General features: G+C 39.7%; 1 protein-coding gene across 1 annotated transcript in view; it reads left to right on the plus strand.

Annotated features, from left to right (window-relative positions):
* RSF1 (remodeling and spacing factor 1) overlaps nucleotides 1-21805 on the plus strand; it is a 65042-nt gene that overhangs the window by 24626 nt on the left and 18611 nt on the right. Inside the window, exons 3-10 of the mRNA XM_076328449.1 lie at nucleotides 2732-2824; nucleotides 3522-3727; nucleotides 5736-5893; nucleotides 9087-10825; nucleotides 13347-13544; nucleotides 14714-14818; nucleotides 16499-16578; nucleotides 21515-21569. Coding sequence (XP_076184564.1) covers nucleotides 2732-2824; nucleotides 3522-3727; nucleotides 5736-5893; nucleotides 9087-10825; nucleotides 13347-13544; nucleotides 14714-14818; nucleotides 16499-16578; nucleotides 21515-21569 — 2634 coding nt within the window. The remainder of the gene's footprint in view (nucleotides 1-2731; nucleotides 2825-3521; nucleotides 3728-5735; nucleotides 5894-9086; nucleotides 10826-13346; nucleotides 13545-14713; nucleotides 14819-16498; nucleotides 16579-21514; nucleotides 21570-21805) is intronic.

Below are 21805 nucleotides of genomic sequence, written 5' to 3' on the forward strand. Positions count from 1 at the left end.
CCATTTTCTTTTCTTATTTAGGAGGAAACTTTAGGTGGAGGACATTCAAACTTACATGCTCTTCATATTTATGCATACATGTATTATTATGTTTTGTTTATATACCAGCTGTTTATACGATATGCTTTATTTGACTGTCATGCTTATAAAGAGCATCATAAAAAAATTGTCTCTAAGCTGTGGCTGGTATTTTGACAGATGAATGTATTTTGGGATAGGAAGTGAACGTGGCAGTTGAGAGTTCTTTCCCTTCCCTCTTCTGATGGTGACCCACCCAAGTTGGCTCACCAGCATACACACTGGTCTTTTTTGGAAGAAAATGGCTACAGGGCTCCAGGAATCTGACTTTTCTCCTCTGCGCAAGGAACGTATGTGGTCATGTATGACCGAGGTAAAGAACTGGCTTGTCCTTAAACGTTTGAACAACTAGGAGGAACTGTCCAGCTTAGCTGTTTTTTGAGAAACGCATAGTTGAGTTAATTCAGGCTGCACTGTCTCCTGGCAGAATGCTTCACTTGACTATTGTCAAACATATTTTGCATTTTTAGATAAGATTTCTCTGGACCGGTCCATCTGGAACCTTCAGCCCTGAAATCGGCATGTTCTGAACACACTGTCTTTTCTGCCCCGATTGTTAGAATTCAGGTGTCTGTAGTCCCACCCAGGCAGATTCCTCTGCTGTGTCTTTCACCTTCCCGTTTTCGTTGTTTAAAGTGAACATTTGGAGCGTGGTAATAGGAAGTGTCAGATGCCATCATAGTTGCTTTGGAAATATTTGGGAGAGCGAGCTGTTTCAGTGCCTCTTTTGCAGGGTGGGAAGGTGCTGACCACGCTTTAGCACGCAGAAGCCAGCTGCTCCCGCAAGCTGCAGGTTTTTGATCGGTGTGAAACGTCCCTCTCCATGAAAGCAGAGACTAACATTTCAGCAGATTCAGGAATCAATGAGATCTGCGGTTCAGGGTTGTGACAGTACTTGTCAGGAGAAAGTAAGATCATCTGGTTTTTAATTGTCAAAACGTAGTCATCTCAGTTTGAACAGATGCTTCATCAGCTCTGATGTCTCTCAGCTTTTGCTTTGACAATCATACACTTCCACAGCGCATGAAACTTCTCATTATTGCTTTCATACTTAATGAGTAAGTAATGAACAGCGGCTGGCACATGCCCTTAGCAAGGGGTTTGATACAGTTTCCCAGTGTTCTTCACACTACATCATTGAAAATGGGAGAGAAAGCAGAGTAGCCTTGTTTTGTGAGCGAGCAGCCATTGTCTCTCCCTGCGAGCTTTGGCTTTGCGTCAGAGAAGTGCCTGTGTAATGTTCCCTAACCTCGGAGCAGGACAAACTGCTCTCCAGCGGGATTCACTGTGACCAGAGAGCACGCTCTTCACCGTCCTCTGTAGGTTGTAGTTTAAAGTCAGACTGTGATTTACGGTGTGGCTGAGCCGATCTAATCGCAGGCTTACCCTTAGGTCACTTAAGGAGCGGTGTCAGTACTAGGGATAGCAGAGGGCAGGTGGCACGGCCGTGGGGACAGGGGAGGGGTAGCGGCACCTTTCTTGGTTGTAGCCCACGTGGAGTTTTACAGCACAAATCAGCTGGTCTGTACTTCTGGTGGGTGAAATTTAGGGTTATTTTTGCTGCTGTTTCCAGAAAAAGCTGCTTTCAGATGTGATTTACGAGTTTTTAAGTAGCTTAGTGACTGTATCTTGTGTTTAATAGTAATCTGGTGATTGGGAGACTACACTGTTTCGACTGAGTCCATTCGGCAGGGTTTTGATTCCTTGCAGACTGGAGGGCAGCGGTGCCTTGTGTGCCAATTTGGACAGTCGTGATTCAACAGTGGCATTTCAAAATAATCTCTACTGGAGATGTAGCTGTAATTAGCTTTTGCCTCCTTCTAATGAGCGTTTCCACTAGGGTAGCCTCACTGATTGGAGATCCCACTATGTGTCCTCCACTGAGAAGCAGCTCTTCTCTGTTCATGGGAGTTGTCTTAAGCGTGTCAGAATTGTTTAGGAGGAGAGGGAATTTCTTCTCCACCGTTATTATTGGAGCTCCCGCTGATTCAATCTATTTATCCTCTACTGCCACTTTTTTTTGTGTGTTCTGTGGGGTTTTTTTTCCCCCCATATTGGTGTCATGGAATTTATTTGCTTTAAGTAAATGAAAATTGGCTATACTTCTAATATTTTAAAATATTTATCAAATGGCTTGAGGCCCAAGATATTTAGTGTTTTCTAAAGAACAATAATCCCACAGTGTGGAGTGAATATCAGTTGCATTTGTTATCTGCAGTGCAGTTGTAGGACTTAGGGGCCCCAAGAGAGCTTGGCAGCTTATGTGCCAAGCGCTGTAAAGACATGTAGTAAGAAATCACATCTGCTCAAGAGAATTTATATTCTAAATAGACAAGTCAGAAATAGAAAAATGGGAGATTTTGCACAGCAAAGACAAGGATGCCTTCCCAGCTCAGAGTTGTGCTGCCTAATTTAAGAGCTTTAGAGAAGTTGGTGGTGATCAGGACCTCGATGATGTACTCTTCCATGGAGATTTGCCAGTGCTTCCCAGCCTACTCCAGTTTTATTTTTTTATTTTTGTGTGAGGCTTTCTGACTTGCAGTCCTGAAGAGATCCTGTGTAATTGCTCCTGCAGTAAGGTACTATTAATATAAAAGTTCAGAGTTGCTTTTATCCACTAACCCTAGCCATCTTTTTATTTTGTTTGTGACAGATATGCCAAGAATTCAACAGCACTTGGGCTTGGGAGATGGAAAAAAAAGGATACCTAGAAATGAGTGTTGAATGCAAACTGGGGATTCTGAAGGTACACATTCATCAGCTAAGTTCCTAAATGACTTTTTCCGTATTCGCTTAAATATCTTGGAGATCTTGCTTTCTCACTCACTTAAACATCGTGCGGGTTTAGCTTGACTGAACCGTAAGTAGCTGTATTGCATGCGGAGCTGATCTTGTAACAGGCATGGTGCTCATGGTAGTGGGTTGGGCCCCAACTGAATGTAACACTTTGCATATTTTTCACACTTTGTATGAAAATTGTTTTGTCAGGAGCTATTTGCCTGTGCAGTACACTTTTTAAAATGGTTATTAGCTTGCAATTAGATAAGCTTATCTGAATTCCAAAGGCAAAGATGGGACTTCATCTTTTCAAGTCTTGAGAAAACTGTCAGGGTTGGTTCCAAGTTAATTTTGTGTTTTATTGTAGAATGAGATCATTTGTACTATGTAAAAAAAAAAAAAAAAAAAAAATTAAACTTTCTAAGCTGGCCAGGGGAGGGGAAAAAAAAACCAAAACAAAACCCCAAAAACTAAATAAAAATTGTCTCTCATTTAAAAACAGCATGGTCTGGGAAAAAAAACCCGGTAGCTGTAGCTAACTCACAGATCCGATAGAGAGAGGCCTAAAAAGAAGTTCCAAATTACACTGAAAGGAAATGACCTGACTTTTATTTCTGTTTATATTTTGGTATTCTAACAGTCTTTCTACTTTCATACTTTTTCAGTATCTCTGTGAATGTCAGTTTGACGACAATCTAAAGTTTAAGAATATAATTAATGAGGAGGATGCCGATGCCATGCGTCTTCAGCCCATTGGTCGAGACAAGGATGGCCTGATGTATTGGTACCAGCTGGACCAAGAGCATAACGTCAGGATGTACATAGAAGAACAGGATGACCAGGATGGATCCACGTGGAAGTGCATTGTTAGGTATTCCATTTTTTTGTCTTATTTTGTAGGGATTTTAGCTATTTGTGAGTGGGGTTCAGAAATTTATTTCAATAAATCTCCGTTTCTCACAGAGTAGAATCCATGACAGTGGGATCTCCTGCCTTCACGTGTGTGTGTTAGCAAAAAACCATGTATGGAAATAACTCACTGATTTGTTGGTAACAGCCAGCATGCAGTTTGTTTTCTGCTTAATCAAACTACAATGGATATATGGAAAGGGTACCAAGGGAAGACTCTCTTGAGGACGATGGCTCCATATTGCTCACTGGCCAGCTAAATGCCGTAGGAAATGGAGGACTCCTCTTGCTTCTTTAACTTCTGTCCTATTAAGACAATTACAAGTGGACAGTTTTGTCCTTGGGGGAATTACATTGCAATTTTAACTTCACAGAACTACAAAACTGTTGACAATACAAATAGGCACGAAAAATCTTCTGGAGTAGAAGTCAGCTCATAAATCACTAAAGATGAGGTGCGTGATGTTGATGCAGACTGACATGTGTATATGACTCAGTGCCTCTGGGTCTCAGTTGCTGCAGATTGGTCTGTTAATATTTTAGTGATATTTTAGCTTCAGACTTACAGTTCTTTGTGATTCTTGTTACATATTTTGTTTTTCACTTTCCGACTCTGAGCAAAGCATATGGAATCTTACAGGAAAAAGAATTGGTTTGAAATTTGTTTCATATCTACCAGCTACCCACTTTTAGTTTATCTCCATGTAAACTTTTTTAATTTGAGTTCCAAGTGGATTTTAAACTGGACTCAGCAGAACCAACTCTGACTGAAAAAGTGCATAGAGATGTAAAAATAGACCTAAAAAAAGTAAAATGATGATTTTTTTCCGTTTGTAAATTTTAATTTTTGTATCTGCAGCTTATTTACATATCCATAACTTCAGTGACCAAGGGAGTCACACGAAACTGTTTAAACCACTGTCAACGGGCCATAAAATGATAAGCATTACTACCAGTGAAATTCAGACGGCTGTTGTGGGTGAATAGAGTAAATGTGTCTAAACAAACCGGTCAAGAGCTGAGTGGTGTTTGTCTCTCTTCATGCATTATAGACTCTAGACATCAATGCCAAAAGCGGAAGAAATTGGGGTTCTGCTGGGAAAGTTCTGACACTCCATGCTCACAGCAGAAAATGTATTGTAACAGTAACGCATTGTAAAATCAGAAACGGTTTTAAACCCATGCGATTCCACATCTCGGGGTTGTTGCACTTCCAGGCTTCCTTTTTTTTTCTTCTTCTGTAAACCTGGGCAAAACAAATTGCTGAATGTTGACTCTGAAAGAAGAAATGCGAGAGCCTTGTTATTCTAGTCTGTTAGGAAAACAATGACTCCGTTTAATCATCGCTGAAATTCATCATACGTGAAGGTGGTGTTTTTTGTAGTTAGATGTCCAGTTTGAATAAGGAGTTACAGTGTGCTGAGATTGGCACGCATAGAGATGCGTGAACGTCGTCTTGCTATCATAACTCAAGTAGCTGGAGTTTTCTAGACAACCTGGTATTGTTTGCTACGTGTGCTTAGGATGGGTACTTGCAAAAAGTATCTAAATTACTTAATTGCTTTTGAAAATTTCACTTGAATGATGTGGTTGCTCCTTTGGTGCATGAGCAGAAAACTACAACTTCCTCTCTGCTGAGAGAAAAAAGAAATTGCAAAGAAAAATCAGTGAGGATTGGTAAGAGCGTAACAAATAAAAGAATAATAGTAGCAGGTTGGATCCAGACTCAACAGGCCTTGAGTCGAGATAGGTAAGGTCCTTCCAAAAACGTGATTTTATTTTGGTATGGATAAATCGGCAGGTTTCTGACTCTGAAGCTGCAGCCACTCTGGTGGGACATGCTTGTGCTTGTATATAAGGTTTTCGGGGCAGCATTCATTTAAGCAGATGGTGTTTGTTTATTTTTTATGAATCCCTTCGGGGTGAGTAAGTGGCTTATCAGACACTATGTTTTTTCTTCTGTCATCTAGAAACCGCAATGAGCTTGCCGAGACCCTTGAGCTCTTGAAAGCACAAATTGATCCTGCCCTGTTGAAAAACAACAGTTCTCAGCAGGAGAATTCATCACGTGAAAGCCCAAGCATAGAAGACGAAGACACCAAAAAGGGTGAAGAAGCATCTACACAAGGTTTTCTGCCTTCTTTTCTCAGATTTTAAATGTTGTGCTGTGGCAATGTTAGAATTTTCAACTTCATGAAAAGTTACCGTGTTAGATTAGGACTTTAAAAAAAAAAAACCCACAAAAAATGTTTCTGTTCAAAGTATATCAAGTAAATATTGAATACTTTGAAATTATAAATATTATTGGAGGTTTTTAGTGCATATTTAGGCTCAAGAGTTTATAAGAAGAAAGCTGTGTATAAATTGTTTTTTTAAGTAATTTTATTTTTGCTGTACATTTTGTATTGTAAGTACAGATGTATTTACATGTATTGTAAATACTCGTCATTGTATGTTCTTGTGGAGCATTGAACTGTTGCCAAACTTTTCCTGTTCTAGCAACATTAAAATTTTAAAAAGAAAAAAAAATCTGTTTGTGCAATGCCATGATTGAAATCAATACAGCATTGGGTGTGGTGTTTATTTTTGCTTTTGAGTTTGAATCAAAAACTATAGGTTGCTTCCTCAACTGTGTCATAATCGACATTTTTCAAGAAGATGTGAGCTTAAGTTAAAACAATTTAAAATACTAAAATATTTTAGAATTGAAGTGGTCCTTAGCTGCCTCCACTGTTCTTATTAACAAAGAACCTTTTTTTCCTTCCTTATTATCATGTCATTGCATGTATTTAACAACTTAGCTGACTTGTTGGTTTGTGCATTGGTTTTACTAAGTGTCAGTATCAGTTAGCCTGAAGTATTTTGTGGTATAAGAATCTGATCTTTTTTAGGTTATGAAAAGCTAAAAGCTTGTTATCCCAAGTAATCTTACCCCAGTTACTACCTGGTATTACTATTTTGTTAAAAAACAGGAAAAGATTTTCACAGTCAGAAACAAGATATGAGGATTCCACTGGGTTAGTATGTGTTACTTGAAATCTGTTTACGTGCATTTGATATATGGAATTAGCCAAGGCCAGTCTTGGCTCCGAGTATCAAAGAGACTTGCTACTTTATTCTCATTCTTTGCAACAAACAGCGTAGAACAGAAGAAATAAATAAATTTAGATAAAATTTGAGTTGTTGTGGAAGCGTTAAAAGACTACTGTAGAAATTGCAGTAAATTGTGATGAACACCATCAGAATTGTCTTTGTCTAAGGCATTTCTAATATCGAACTGTGCACATAAGTGACAACATAACCCGCGTGGTTACCGACGCTGCAGAATTCATCCCAAGTACCGATTTTGCCTTTGTCTCACTAAAAATCGGTCGAGCCAGCTTAAATCACCTAATCGAGATCTCCGCTTCGGATACGGTTTTACTTTCCTTTGAATTCAGGAGGAGCCTTCTGAAAACACTTTAATGAGTGTCCCCAAATCCTGTGGCACGCTCACCTGGGTCAGTACTTGCATTAGGCTGCCTATTGATGCAAAATCACTCCTAGCCACCAGTCCCATGTACGTAATGAACGATGAAATTACTGGCATGTGCAGTGATTTAAGCGCAGTTGGTGTATTCACAGAGCACTACTTAGAGCCTTTCCATTGAGAAGCTGTAGTAATTCTGCCTGTTAGCCCAAGGACTGCGCTCAAAGCCCTTCCAGGGTACAGTGAAAACATATTGGAAGACCTGGTACCTGTTTGCTTTGGCTGCTTCCCAAATAGCATTAAATTAGTTCACACAAAAATAAGGTAAACTGAACCAATGCTTACATGTTTTTTTACTAGCCTGATTGATGGACTCGAATAGTGTTAAGACAGCTTGTGCATCAGCTGAGTCATTTTGTATATATGAATGCTTTATGAGCAGTTCGGGGAGTTAAACTATAGAGCAACCGTTGATTTTCAGTATAGAGAAGATTTGGGGATTCTGGTGATCCTTGATGTTAGAAGTTTGGGAGAAAGCAGTAGGTGATGGGAAGAAATGGCTGAACAAAGTTTAGGCAGAAAGAAGTGAAGGGAGGACGTAAGAATTCGGACACGGAAAAAAATCTCATTCTCACTGTTACAGACAAATTTTAAAGAGGCAGCTTTTACGTTACAAGGGCTCAGAGTGGGGACCGCTTCTGTGGAGGGGAAAAAACCAGCCTTCAGCCTTCAAAATGTTATCGCTTCCGGTGCCTTAGGGATGCATCTCTCACTGCTGGACTAATTGCTGAGACTTATTTGGATACATGCTTGGAGGGAGAGGGGTGAGGTAGAAAAAAAAATCGTCCTTTTGTTTGGAGTTAGGGCATGCTTGCAACAACATCTTCCAGGTGGCAGAACATGCTGTTATGGTATACGCAGTGCTATTACGTTTGCTTTTTTCTAATTAGTTCTATCCCTAGCTGACTCAAAAAGTATGGTGGAATAAAAAAGCCTGAGGTATTAAGAGGCTGCGGTAATGATAAATAATAGGCTTAAGTACGTAGTAACAAAATAGTTGCATGGCTTCTTCTGAATGCTGGAACTGTACTTTAAGCCCTAACGATCTAAAAATGACTTAGCAAAGTAGGCATTACCTAATTCTTTAAGCTCTGCAGGTTTTTCTGGCATATGCTGCTACTCACTGTGCTTGTTTTAGAAATGGCAGGTGAAATGAATGTAGAATACTGTCTGTTACTTGTGTTTTGATAGTATGTAGGAGATGTAGTCGTCCAGAGAATCTAGGTGAATTTTGCCATAAGCTCTAATGTTGAATGTCTTTTTCTCTGAACTGTTGAAATACAATTGTTAAGTATTTCTTGAAATAAAAACGTGTACAAACAGGGGACTGATTTCCATGTGGAATTTCACTTGAAGACCATGGAATCTCACACCGTGTTCTGGTCTGTGAAATAATTCAGAAACTCAAGTGAGACTTCAAGTGGATGCTTTGTGCGCTCGCTACGTAGGTTTTATGTGTCCTCTGAAAGTATTGTGGCACTACTGAAGAAGGGGCTGAGATGTCTGTATAAAGAAGGATAAGTCTAGAATTCTGCCGATTAGCTTCTGAAATTTAGGTTTATCTTGGTACATAATTAAACTGAACTGTGATTCTGTAGCTAAAAATTGGCAACCCACTCATTTAATGACAGTGTTAGACAAGCCAGATTCCTAATAATTCCATGAGAGAGGATTCATTTGCGGGGGACTTTGGGTTGTTGGTTTTTTCAGATACGCCTTTGCTTTGATGGATGCTCTTTGTAATCCTGTAGGTCCCCTGGTTGTTTCATAGTTGTTTTTTCTCTGTCAACAGAAAATCAATTAAAAATCAAAGAAGAAAAAGAGGAGGTGGAGGAACAGTCCATGGACTTGGAAAGCCTTCCTCTTCCTGTGGTCAAAGATGACGAAAATACGCTGAAAACGGAGAAAGTGGAAGAAAAAGAAATTATAAAATTGCCAGTAATAGTAAAATTAGAGAAACCTTCAGAATACAATGAAGAAAAGCAAACTGTCAAAGAAGAAAGTGACTCCTTTAAAGAAAATGTCAAGCCTGTTAAAGTAGAGGTGAAGGAAAACAAAACAGAACCAAAAGACTTAAAAGAAGTAAAAAGTTGTGCGGACAAAATAGCAGTTCATGAGCCGGAGAGGTTAGAATTTTGTGTTAATGTCAAAACTCCCCAAGAAATTGTGGAGAAATCTGTGGAAGAAAGTGAGAAACTTAAAAATGACCAGCAGGCGAAAATACCGCTTAAAAAGCGAGAGATCAAGCTGACGGATGACTACGACAGTCCGATAAAGGGGCCCCTATGTAAATGTGTTACTCCAACAAAGGATGTCGTGAAGGAAGAAGGGAAACCAGAAGAAGAAGCTTTTAAGAGAGTCCCTACAATTACTGCTTTATGTCCTGATGGGAAAGTGCTAGTAAATGGAGAGGTTAGCTGTGAAAAGATAACCCCAAGTGTCATACAAAATAATAAGTCAGAACACTCCGCTAGCACAAAGGAAGACAGCGGCTCATTAAAAGAGAGAAATGGAAAAAGTGGGGAAAAGGTATCAGACTCCCTAAAGGTATCAGACTCTGTCAGTAAAATTATAAAAGCGTGCGAGGTTGAGAAAAATGCAGTAACTGTGGTGAAAGAGATCGGGGCTGTGGTCTCTGAGGTTTCTAATCAGAAAGTGCCTTTAAAGGAGGAATCTAGTCCTGTGGAAAACGAGTCCCTTGACGGCACAACTACTGAAATGGTAGTGGAAGAGTCTTCAAACTCTGAAGACTGTGCCAAAACAACTGAAGAGAAACTAGCCGTGAAAATCAAAAAGGACAGACTACCGCCACCCAAAGAATGTTTGGAGAAGCTAGAGAAGTCCACAAAGGCATCTGCTCCTGCAGAACTGCCCAAGCTTGCACTGTCTGATGAAGAGGCTTCGAAAAGTAAAGGTGAGTCTGAGGAGAAACCTCATTCTCCAAAAGCTGCTGGGACGCCCCCTTCATCTGCTTCTCCCGTTGCTTTAGAGAAGCCTGTTTTGGAAAAGGAGGGCTCTGATAGTAAAACGGCTCTGCCCGAGGAGAGCAAAGCAGAAGAAAAACCTAGCCCTGAAAAACAAGAGGAAGAGCCAGAAGCTGCCAAGACAGAGCCAGACAGATTAGATGATGCCCATGCTTCTAATCTAGAGGACTCTTCAGAGGGTAAAAAGGAATCTCCACTACCTAAAAGCAAATTTAAATATAAGCTGGTTTCTGAAGAAGAAAGCTGTGCAACAGATAATAAAGAAATAACTTCTGAAAGACAGAAAGAAGGAATTAAATTAACAATTAGGATCTCCAGCCGGAAGAGAAAGACAGAAACACCGCCAGAAGAGGTCAGCATTGGCCGCACGTTAAGGCGATCTCCAAGAATATCCAAGCCTACTCCAAAAGTTGTGGAGACTCGGGATCAGAAACCCGACAAAAAACGACCTGAAGAAGAAGAGGAGAAACCTGCAGCAGCACAAAAACCGGAACGAAAAGAAGATGCAAAAAAACAAGAGAAGGAGTCAAATTCTAAGGTTAACAAGGTAATACAGTTTTATTACCCGGGAATAAAGAATACCCGCAGTCTTATCTATAAGGAGAATATACGCTTACATAGGAATATTGAGGATGTTGTTCCTTTGGTCAGCTTTTGCAAGGAACTGGCTTTGCAATCCAGTTAGCGGACTCGACAAATCTAAAAACACCCCCTAAGAGAGTGTTGGCTTACCGGTTTATAAAATCGTGTCATTTAACCTAAACTAAGTAGACCAAGTCAACCAGAGTGAATTCTTCTAAGAAATGAAATGATCAGACCCGAGTCAGTCTGGCTGAGTGGCTGAATGGAGACTTCTAGCTCCTGTGGATTTACTAGATGGATACTTGGTGTCTGGTTGGTCAGGATGATCGTAAGCCAAAAAGGAACCAACAAATGGTGAAGAATAAAAAAATATTATGACTTCTGTTTCTAGGTGAAGCTAAAGTTACTGTTGTGGTGAGTTCATGATATAATTTAGCTTTTCTCATACATGGGATATACATTTTACTTTGGGTGGAGGTATCTTTTTTCATGATAAACTTTTGCTTATGCAGCATAGATCTTAAAAGTATGTCAGGTAAATACAACACGAAGTTAAACATACGTATGTATAGTGTGCTTCTAAGTCTATGTAATTATAAACACCTTTTACTAATTTATCTTCCATTTTGTACTGGATGTGGAGTACAAAAGAGAAACAAGGAATAAAGAGTCTGTATTTTTAAGTGTACTCTTTTTATATCAACTTGAAATCCCATTAATTTTTCCACTGCTATACATTTCCTTACTGATTTTCGTAGTTCTACCAAGACATTCACATATTTAGGAAGTTTCCTTTCACATATTGCTACATTGAATAACCTTCATAAAATGAACAGTTGATTTTACAAATAGAATGATAACATTTATACTGAAAAATTGTCTCATACATAAAGAAACAAAGACAGTATTCACTTTAAAAATTAATTTTAAGATTTTCATTTTAAAAGCCCCAAATCATAGTGATTGTAAGTCCCACAAGTAGTTTTAATTTTGAAGTACTGTTGTTATAACTTGGTCTCTTTTTTTTTGAAAGACGCAGAGATCTAAAAATACTTACTCTTCTAGAGAGATTTAAAAATAAATATGGTAGAGGAAGAAGTTTGAAACTAGTAAGCTTCTGTCATTTTATCGAGATGAAAAATACCCAAATCTTTAACAGGATATTTTATATTTGTTTTAAAGAAGGGTCTTTAAAAAATAGGTTTGAAATGATGATGATGACATATGATGAAGCCTAAACTTAAACTAATACTATCATGGATTTAAAAGACATTTGCTACTGAAGTTTAGCAAACAGTAAAATCGGTAAAGAGCTGGAAATTAATGTTAAGAACCCGAAACAAAATTTTACCAATATGACAAATACTGCTTTGGTATAAGTCCGTCCTGCAGGATAAATAGAATATTTTGTACATTTTAGTTTATTTGGCTCATTCAGGTCAATGAGTAGTTTAGTCAAAATTGAAAAATGTTTTGAGTTGGAAAAGCTAGGAAAGATATTTTCCTTTTTCAATGTCTGGTGGGAGGAAACAGTTGTGAGAGAATGACGTCTGTGAGAAACAAGTCAGTTAATGGGAAGAAAAGTTTTTTCTGTTTGGTACGTTGCTTTCAATATGAAATATCCTAGTTGCAGAAAGTCGTTTTAACTAATACAAAATGATATTCTGAATTTTAATTGAATTCTGGTTTTCATCCAAAGTATATTTTAAACAAATAACTAGTAAAGCTTAACACACCTAGAGAATAAGAGATGTCATTTTCCACTGTTTAAAATAAAAAGGTGGGAAGTCCAAGTAAATGCACGATAAGACATATGGTTGCTTTACTACGCTGGATACGACACGGAGGGGTAGATGCCCCTTTGATTAGCAAAAAAGCATCATCAAGTGAATCAGTTTTCACTTAAGAAAAATAATGGAAGAGTATAAACGTGAAAGAAGACCTTGATGTAAGTTATGCACTTAAAAGGTGCAGTGATTTTATTTCAGAAAAGTATGCCCACCTTAGAGGAAAGCACCAGAAACACTGAAGTTAATATCCTTGTGAGAATGCAAATGTGTTTCCTAAAGCGAAATAAAAGGCACAAACTGTACGTGGCGGGGGAGAAAAGAGCCTCTCTGGCTTGAGGAAAGCTATCATCAAAAAGTTGGAAAGTTTAAATGTGGAATTTGCCATGTTCACAAGCAAGTTTACTGTGTCAACATACAGAAAAGGGGCCGAGTGACAAATTTCTCTTCCTACTTTTAAATCTTATTTGGAACTTTCTTTCTGCAGATAGATACGAATTTTTCTCCCTTTATTATCCTGCTGCATTTTAAGGCTCTTTGAAAGACAATCTGTTCATTGAAATGCTCTGTTGTAAATTTACTGCAGCTGTTCTGATTGAAATTAATCACTTCACTGTAGAGACAAGTATTTTTTAAGATCTGGGAAGAAACTCTGTAAGCTTCCTTTGTGTTTTCTCTTTGAAATGGTATGTCTCATAGAGAAGCAAAGTTCGGTGGACGGGTACGCGAACACGTGGCAGGTGGAAATACTCAAGTAATGAAGAAAGTGAGGACTCGGAGAGTGAAAAAAACTCCGATGAGGAGGAGGAAGAGGAAGAGGAGGAGGAAGAAGAAGCCGCGCCTGCTGATGACGATGAGCCGTGCAAGAAGTGCGGCCTTCCCAATCACCCTGAGCTGGTAGGCTTCTGGGGAAAGCTTGGGTTGGCTGTTGTGTCAGATGTGGTGGATTGTCTTTGGCGGTATCTGAAGGCACATCATCCTTTGAGGTGGCTGTACGCAGGAGTAGATGAGTTTACCTTTATGAAGGAGGGAAGGAAGTTATTTCTTCTGTTTACCACCTCTGAAATGTCATCTTTTATGAGGTATAACACAACTTAGCCCATTGAGAATTAATCTGGGTGAGGCTCTGGGTTGTGCCTGCAATCTGAGTGAATACAGAGTGAATACAGAGTAGACATACAATGTATGCACTCCAGTGTCTTGTGACACAGTCACAGCTACATAGTCATCCCCGCTGGGTACAGCTGCACATCACCCCGAGAACTGGATGTAGCAAAATCCCATACAGAAAGAGCACAGCGAGCTTTCACTATTTCTAATGTTTATGGTTCTGGTTCATCAGCAGTAGATATCATCGTGAATTCCTCTGTTTATCTGGGAAATCATAACGTGCAGTCCTGCTATGAATCCACAAAATAAGCATACTCTCAGGTGTGTGACAGATATCCTAGCAAAGTTGAGACAAAGTTTGAAATCTAGGATGCTGGAGGTAAATATTCCAATAGATACTCACACAGCTTATACCAGCTTTTTTCCTCGCTTTTTAATGGGAAGGGATATCTCAAGCTTTACCCAGCTAAGTATGAACTCTAACAGTTGCCTAGTTCTGTACACCTCTAAGAGGCTTTGTCTCTGCCGTCCTGGATGTAAAATCATCCTGATTGAGGAAATGGCCAGGTTTCCTTCATGTGGACATGAGCGTACAGGGAAAACAGTTCATACCACATCTTGTCCAGATGCGGTTTTCCACTTAGTCCGGGATCTGGAGAGCATTACTGGATTCCACACTATGGGCACACAATCTGCGTAGTCCAGTAGTACTAAGTGCCCGAGAACACATAGGAAATCTGGTGTTAAAATAGAAAACTGTGATACACCAACTTCCCCATAAAAAACACCCCTGGCCTCGGAAACATCTAGTGTTAAGTGATACAGGATTTTTTTTTTGTTTTGGCACAGTCCAAAGTATTATAAAGCGCTTCTGTGTTGGCTGGTGAAATAGTTCTGGAGCTTGTTAACGTGTTGTGAACGCCAAAAGATACTCGTGATTCGTTTTGTTTCTACAGATTTTGTTGTGTGACTCTTGTGACAGTGGATACCACACAGCCTGCCTTCGCCCTCCTTTGATGATAATCCCTGACGGAGAGTGGTTCTGCCCACCTTGCCAGCACGTATGGTTCCTATTTGGCTTCACTGTTCTCCTTTTCAGCTTTGCTTGCAGTTGTGGAGATTTGTTGAGAGTTTAACAAGCTCTTTTATTGTTTTTCTGTTAAAAAATAGACGGTGATGGATCGTGGGGATGCTGATCTTCCCTCTTGCCCATTAGTAAAACTGAGTTTTGTGAGGTGGTTTTCCTTTCCTTTTTTTTCTGCTAGTGATGAATGACTGACCTGTACATGGGAATCTCCAGCCACACTGGTCTTCTCCCATCTTTGGTTAAATTACCTCAAGACTAACATAGTATTGAAAATATGATGTCTTAATTTTTCCCAGAAGAAACATCATGTTATCACCCTGGAGGGGGAAGCAGTAGGCAGCAAGGGACGGATAAGTGGCCAAAGCAAGCAGCTGTTTCAGAAGCGCTGTTCCTTCTTCAGAGGCATTTGCTCAGAAGCTGGTTAGCGAAAGCTGCCATTTCTCATGAGCCTCACAGTATAGTTTGCCTCTGCTGAGAAAGCCAGCGTTGTCCTTGTCGAGTAGCAGACAAGTATGAACACTTTTTTGAAGGTTAAAGCTGCTTCTGCCAAAAAAACCCAACCCCAAACCGTAGTGCACATGTCCAGTTTCATTTAATGTGCATCTAAAATAGCAAGATTCGCAGGGATGGCGCTTGGGAGGATAAGCCAGAGAGTGTGTGATGCTGTTCTTAAATTAATGGGCAACCACTTATGCAAATTTTCAGAATAATCTGCCTGATCCCAAACCCCTCCTTTGCTTTTAGGAAAATTCTTTGCCAAAAGGGCTGTTGCCCTGCAAAAACCTAGCCGCCCTGGACATGACGTGATCTGGCTGCATCGAGGACATGACATGATACGGCTGTGTTGAGCATTGATTTTTAGTTGTCTTCTGAGGAGGTTTTTTAAGTAGTGATGATCTTAAGCATGTACGAATGTTTTCTTTATGCAGTTTGGGATTGCAGCTTGTAGTTAGAGCATCTCCTTGCTCTGTTGCTGTCTAGTAATTTTTAATATGAAAAATGACAGATTTGTAAAAGCGTGAAGATCATCCTCAGAAATAGTACGATGAGGGCATTAACATGGAATAAGGCACAATTTGTCCATAAAAAGTCATTTTTTACATATGGCTCCTTGAGTATTAAGTGGTGTTCTGAGATATGGAACATTTGGTAAGAAAATGATGCTGAAGCGTGTCTCTGCTTTTTACTGAGGTGTCCACAGACTCACATGTTCTCCCAAAGATTAAGATAAGGGACAAACAGGTACCACTGTGTGTGGACGCACTCAGCTTTCTGTATGTGCATTATGTATGTCTCTGAAATCCTCAGGTTTCTCTGAGGCAAAGTTGTAAATACCAGCAAAAACGTGGTACTAATTTAGAAGTATGTTTATTCTAAACATCTTTAATACTTGCTCTAGGCACGTTGCTTCCTGCAGTAAACGCCAGTTACTGGGAGGATGCATCTCTATAGCAGTTCATGGTGAAGCATGCGTGGTTTAGGAAGACAGTCTTTGTTGTAAAGCCTTGTTCACTGAAGAGGAGCCTCCAGCGTAGCAAGGCATTCGCCCTTCTTCCTGACACATACAGAAATAGTGAATGAAGTGCCTGACCATCAGTTCACCATGAAAATAGTTGGTTATGAAAGAAACTAATGTTGTGTTTCATTCCTTTAGAAATTACTCTGTGAGAAATTAGAAGAACAATTACAAGATCTGGATGTTGTCTTAAAAAAGAAGGAGCGTGCAGAACGCAGGTACTATTGTTTGGTTGCGTTCACAGCAAGCTGCTATGCAGAGGGGTAGTAATAACTGAAGCAGCACTAAAATAGCTGGGGACTGGGGAGGAAAGTAGCAAAGAGACGGGGAGTTGGTAAGACCAGTTTTGACTTCCCACTCATTATTGGTGGCGCAGCACTGGGAGAGCTTGCAAGAAGGGAAAAAAAGTCCAATAACTGGAAAAGATAAGCAAATACATTTGTATTAAACTTTGGTTAAGGTGCCTGAACACAAATCTGGCTTTCCTATACCAGTAGTTAAATGGTCTTCAGCACTGGTTCAGCTGCATGTGTTAATAATACTGTCAGCCGTGCGTGGAGTTCCTGCTGTAAGCAAGGTTAAGGCCTGACTTTGTTACAAAGGTCGTCCAGATTAATGTGGTTTTTCAGTCTTGTTGCTTTAGATTCTGTTAAACTTTGCCGAATTTACAAGATGATACAATTGCTGTAGTAGCAGTCGGTCAGCTGAATTACAACTTTGCATGAAATTTTGTGTCCACCCCTGCCATTACCAAAGGCTAAATGCAAACTGGTCTACGGCATTTATGAACAACATCCTTAATATTTGGGACATCCTATCTGCAGTTTTCAGACCTCAAAATGAGGGACATGAAACACAGTCTGCATAATTTATACCTTTTAGGACAATACATTGAGTACTTTGCAAAATTTAGTAACATCTGTACGATTAACCAAAACTTTGCATGAGTTGTATCTTAAAAGGCAAATTTCACCAGAAGGTGAGACCCTTTTAAAGACAGTAATTGAGCAGGCTTATATTTGTAGCAGGCACTGTAGTATCACATGGGATGTAGTGATTCGGTGCTGGGAAGAGGGGAGCACAATCTGTCCCTGTTTTCAGCTTCCTTCAAATCTCCTGTTTGTTACTGCTGTTGCAGCAGCAACAATGATAGTGACAGATCAGGTACCAACTGTTCCTAACATCGCTACTTCTGCTCAGAGCGGATCTAGATCACGCTGTGGTAAAATTATCCATGGCTTGCCAATTCTAGTGAATCTGTAGCTCTGGGAACGGAACTATTAGCTATTTTTATGAGTGAGCTCAGCTTACACACAGCCTCCATCTGTGCAGGAGTATGGGACACAAAGGAACTGTGTCTGCTGCTCTGTTTTATGGTGGGAAGACCCATAACTAGTGAACGATATTTTTGGACGTACTTTGGTAAATATTCTGCTGGCAAACATTACATGGAATGCAAGCTTTTCCCATTCTGTCTAACTTTCTTGAAATCACTAGTGTTGCATAAAAATACGATCTTTTAACGGTTACAGGAGAGCATGCAATTGATATAGCACTTTTCAATGTCTGAAACAGATGTTTAACAACCGTTTTGCAATCTGATCCTCATACCAAATGAACCTAATGTTTTCTATTGTATATCATAAGACTGATTTTTTTTTTTGTATCATTTTCTAATTTTTTTTAAAGTCTCCTAAAAAGAGAAATGAGCTTGGGTTATAAAAGATTTCATGATACAGTAGTTCAATATTGAAGTCTTTCAACTTAATGGTATATTTTAGCGAGTTGTAAGGTGAAAAGGCTGAAGAATTATAATGCTAGAAGAAATTATAGTCCTTATTACAGCTCAGTGCAAAAGTTAAAGTGGGTTGGTGGTTTGGGGCACAGAAATACTTTAACGCAGTGCTTCTGTAAAATCACAGTACATGTTGTCTGTCTTTTTGGCAAAAAGAAGAAAACCAACTGTCTCATCGTGGGCACACGCACGCAATAGATTCTTTGAACCAGTGTTGTTATCGTGCTTTTTGAACTAGCGATACTGTCGTGCTCTTTCAATTATTCCCTAGCTTTCAGGAATCTGACTGAAATGGATTCAGCTACTCAGCTATATTCTTACACATCCCCGAAGCGTTACGGCACAGGCTTTTTTAATGAAAACTTTAGGCTTCACATTGACTTACAAATACATAGATTGAAGTCGTACCTCTTTTTTTTTTTTTTTTTCCTGTTCATGAATTGAAGATGCAAATGCAACAAGCTGGCTGAATTTCAGGTTTCTCACATACACGCTAACTTCTATAATCATGTCCTACCACCAGTTAGAGGGAGTGGACATTAAAGCTTTTATGGATGCCCCTTTTAGTTTGTTAGAGACTCTCAGACATTCTGGATAGAAAAATCCGTCTGGGGACTACTTCTCTACTTCCCCCAGGCCAAATCAGGTGGAGTACTTCCTTTCATGCACACTTCCATGACTTCTCTGTAGCAACCTTTGCAGCTGCTTACGTGAGAGAAAATGTTTTCTGGATTCGTCTAGAAGAGTTTATAACTAGTCAGTGCTTATCTGCACCTACCGTTGGAGACCTGTTGGTTCAAATGTTTAAACTATTGGTTAAAGTGTTGAGCTTCTGTGTACTACAGACTAATAAGGAATGCATTAGATACTTCATTTTGCATTTCTTTTTAAGACCTTTACCTCAGCAGGACTGGCTTGTTTCATTTGCTAATTTCTTAAGCAGTGTGTACTCAAGCCAGGCAGAAGAAAAGCAGATGTCGAAAGCCTGGCCGATCATGTTTAAAAACAGCTGCATTTTTCTCATCTCTCCCCTCTCTTGATGTTTTGCATCACAAGAAATGAGAAGTGGAGGAAACTATCGAAGACACTTGCTGAACACTAAAACGTTTACATTTCTAGTTCCTTTCTCATTTTAGGAGTTGTATTCCTTGCCTTAAGATGCTGTTTTGATTCATTTTCAAGACCATAGTGATTTTGCGTGATGTATGACAAAATTCTTCCTCATCCAACCAATCTTGTGGTGCTCAGATGGATGAATATTTCTTTTGATCTATCAGTTTGGAGAACTGACATCAGGAGACAAAACCAATTACTTTCACATGCAGCCAGAAATTCAATTTCGATATAATGATACAGAGTTGTCAAAGTTAATGGTCTTTTTGGCTGTAAAACAACATAAAATCCATTTTTACTCTTTGTCAGTATTACTTTAGGAACCGTGCTTGTTCATGTTGTTTAAGAAAAAATACTATGCTAGATTCTTTCAGTAAAGAGTCCTCCAGGAGGTTATTTGGATAAAAATGTATAGTACAGAAGGCTAGTCAGAAGACTTATAAAATTTACTTCGATTCTTCATAAATTAATGAAAGTATCTGAATTTTTTACACGTAGGTGCCTCCATTTGCCAAAAATAATGCATATATGAAGTAAACGTATTGAAAATTAATATGCATCTCAGGCGTTTGTGTACAGGTGACTTCGCCTGTGTACATGACTCGTGTACATGACGCATCCTGTTGCGACTCAAGTGTAACGTGGTATGTGTTCGTTCAGCTGCTGACTGTAACTTCACAAGTCTGATTCTGGTTGACTGAGACTTTAGCTCACCAGAAGAGGTTAACACTGGTTCTTGCATGATTTCATTTCAACTGTAGTGATGCGTCACTGGATCATGAAAGTTGTAGGTCTGCTGGCAAATGTCTAGTTCGTACCTTGTCCCCACACAGGATTGTTCTTCAGCGTGTATGGTCTAAAATAGTTACTCAAAACAATTTTAAAATCTATAGAGATGTGGCTTGCTTTTAGAGTCCTTGCAGAGCCCAATAAATGCCACCAACTTTCTCTGATATCTTAATTTGTTTAAATTATCCCTTGTTTTCCTAGAAAAAGGCTGGTAGGGATGCTATGGTGATGGCAGTTTGGTTACCCACCTCAGTCTGTTGCAGTACCTGGCTATTCTTCCTGACAGACTGTGTTTTTGAAAGCTCAATTCCGTAGCCTGAAGACCAGCACCCAGTGCTGTTTGCGAGGTGCTAGGGTATCCAAGACATCTCTAGTTGGGACTGACAGATACCACAAGACCTATGGGAGACTTGTGTCCTTCAGGAGCCACAAGTAGAGGCCAGGAGCCAGAGTTGTGCTCAGGGCAATTGAGATGATACAGGATGCTAGAGTTGAGGCAAGCCAAGTCTAAACTGAATTTTACTTACTTTGATTTAATCCTATAATGTACTGTGGACAAGGAGGACAGCCTACTTCTCCTTACAAGAGTCTCTCCTGTATTTGAGAACTGTTCGCTCTCCCGTCTTCGGTCTAGTGTTCTCTAGACCAATCTATTCTGTTTTTTTCAGCCTTTCTCAATAGGGCATGTCTGCTGCCCTCCAATAACTCCCACTGGCTAGCTCTGAACTCTTCAGCTGGATCACATCTTTCTCGAAGTATGTGTGGTGCCCAGATGGCACCAAGTACTCCAGCTAGGTGTGAACAGGGCTGACTACCGTGGCTGGCTTCCTTCAGCAGGCTGTTCTCCTGTTCACACGTCCATCTGTCATCACGGTTGTTTCCGCAGCAGCTTGACTCTGTTGATCTTTGTTCAGGCTGTTCTCCTCTGGCAAAGAATTGCTACGTAGGCAGTTATTTGCTCCCTGGTGTTTCTAGAGTTGATTGTTCCTGCCTGGGTCTAAAATCTGGCACTTGTCCGTTTTGGATTGCATCCCATCTTTACGTAATTTTTCCAGTTCAGTGTGATTTTTGAATTTCTGTTTTATCTTTTAGCGCCTCCAAGGTTGGTGGTAGTTATGGATCTGACAGCATAATCTTGATCACAACAATATTATTTTTCAGTTGTTTTTTAATTGCTTGTCACACCCCAGTTCAATCATTTCTGTGGTGCCTGCAATCTTCAAGTACTGTTGTTTGTCAGAACTCTTTGGAAATCTCTTACATTATGCCTGCAAGAAAATGTAATCGTATGAGATTTAGCACATAATTTCAATTAAAATAACTGTTTTCAGTTGGAACATCCTCTTGGGATGCTTCTGCCTGGCGATAGCAAGAGCTTCAAACGGTGCTAATTACAGCATTATTTCAGATATCTGCAGTCTTTCTGTAAGCTTATTTTCATTTTTTCTCTCCTAAAGAAAAGAGCGATTGGTGTATGTGGGTATCAGTATTGAGAACATCATTCCACCTCAGGTAAGTTACTGTGTCTGTGTTGTTTTATTTTTCAAACTTCTCAGGGACAAAGTTTCTCAGTGGTGTGTTAGAAGCGCTAGTAGCCTCTTGGATAGAAAAATCAATCTATATGCAGGTCAGAAATAATTCTAGACCCTTTGTTTTAGACTGAGATTGAATTTAGCAGAGAAACCAAGGGAGCTTTATTGTGTTTATTAGAGCCAACTGGTGCCACACAGTCCTCTGTCAGTGAAGGA

Source organism: Aptenodytes patagonicus, chromosome 1 (genome assembly GCF_965638725.1).
Source record: "Aptenodytes patagonicus chromosome 1, bAptPat1.pri.cur, whole genome shotgun sequence".
NCBI classification, from domain to species: Eukaryota; Metazoa; Chordata; class Aves; order Sphenisciformes; family Spheniscidae; genus Aptenodytes; species Aptenodytes patagonicus.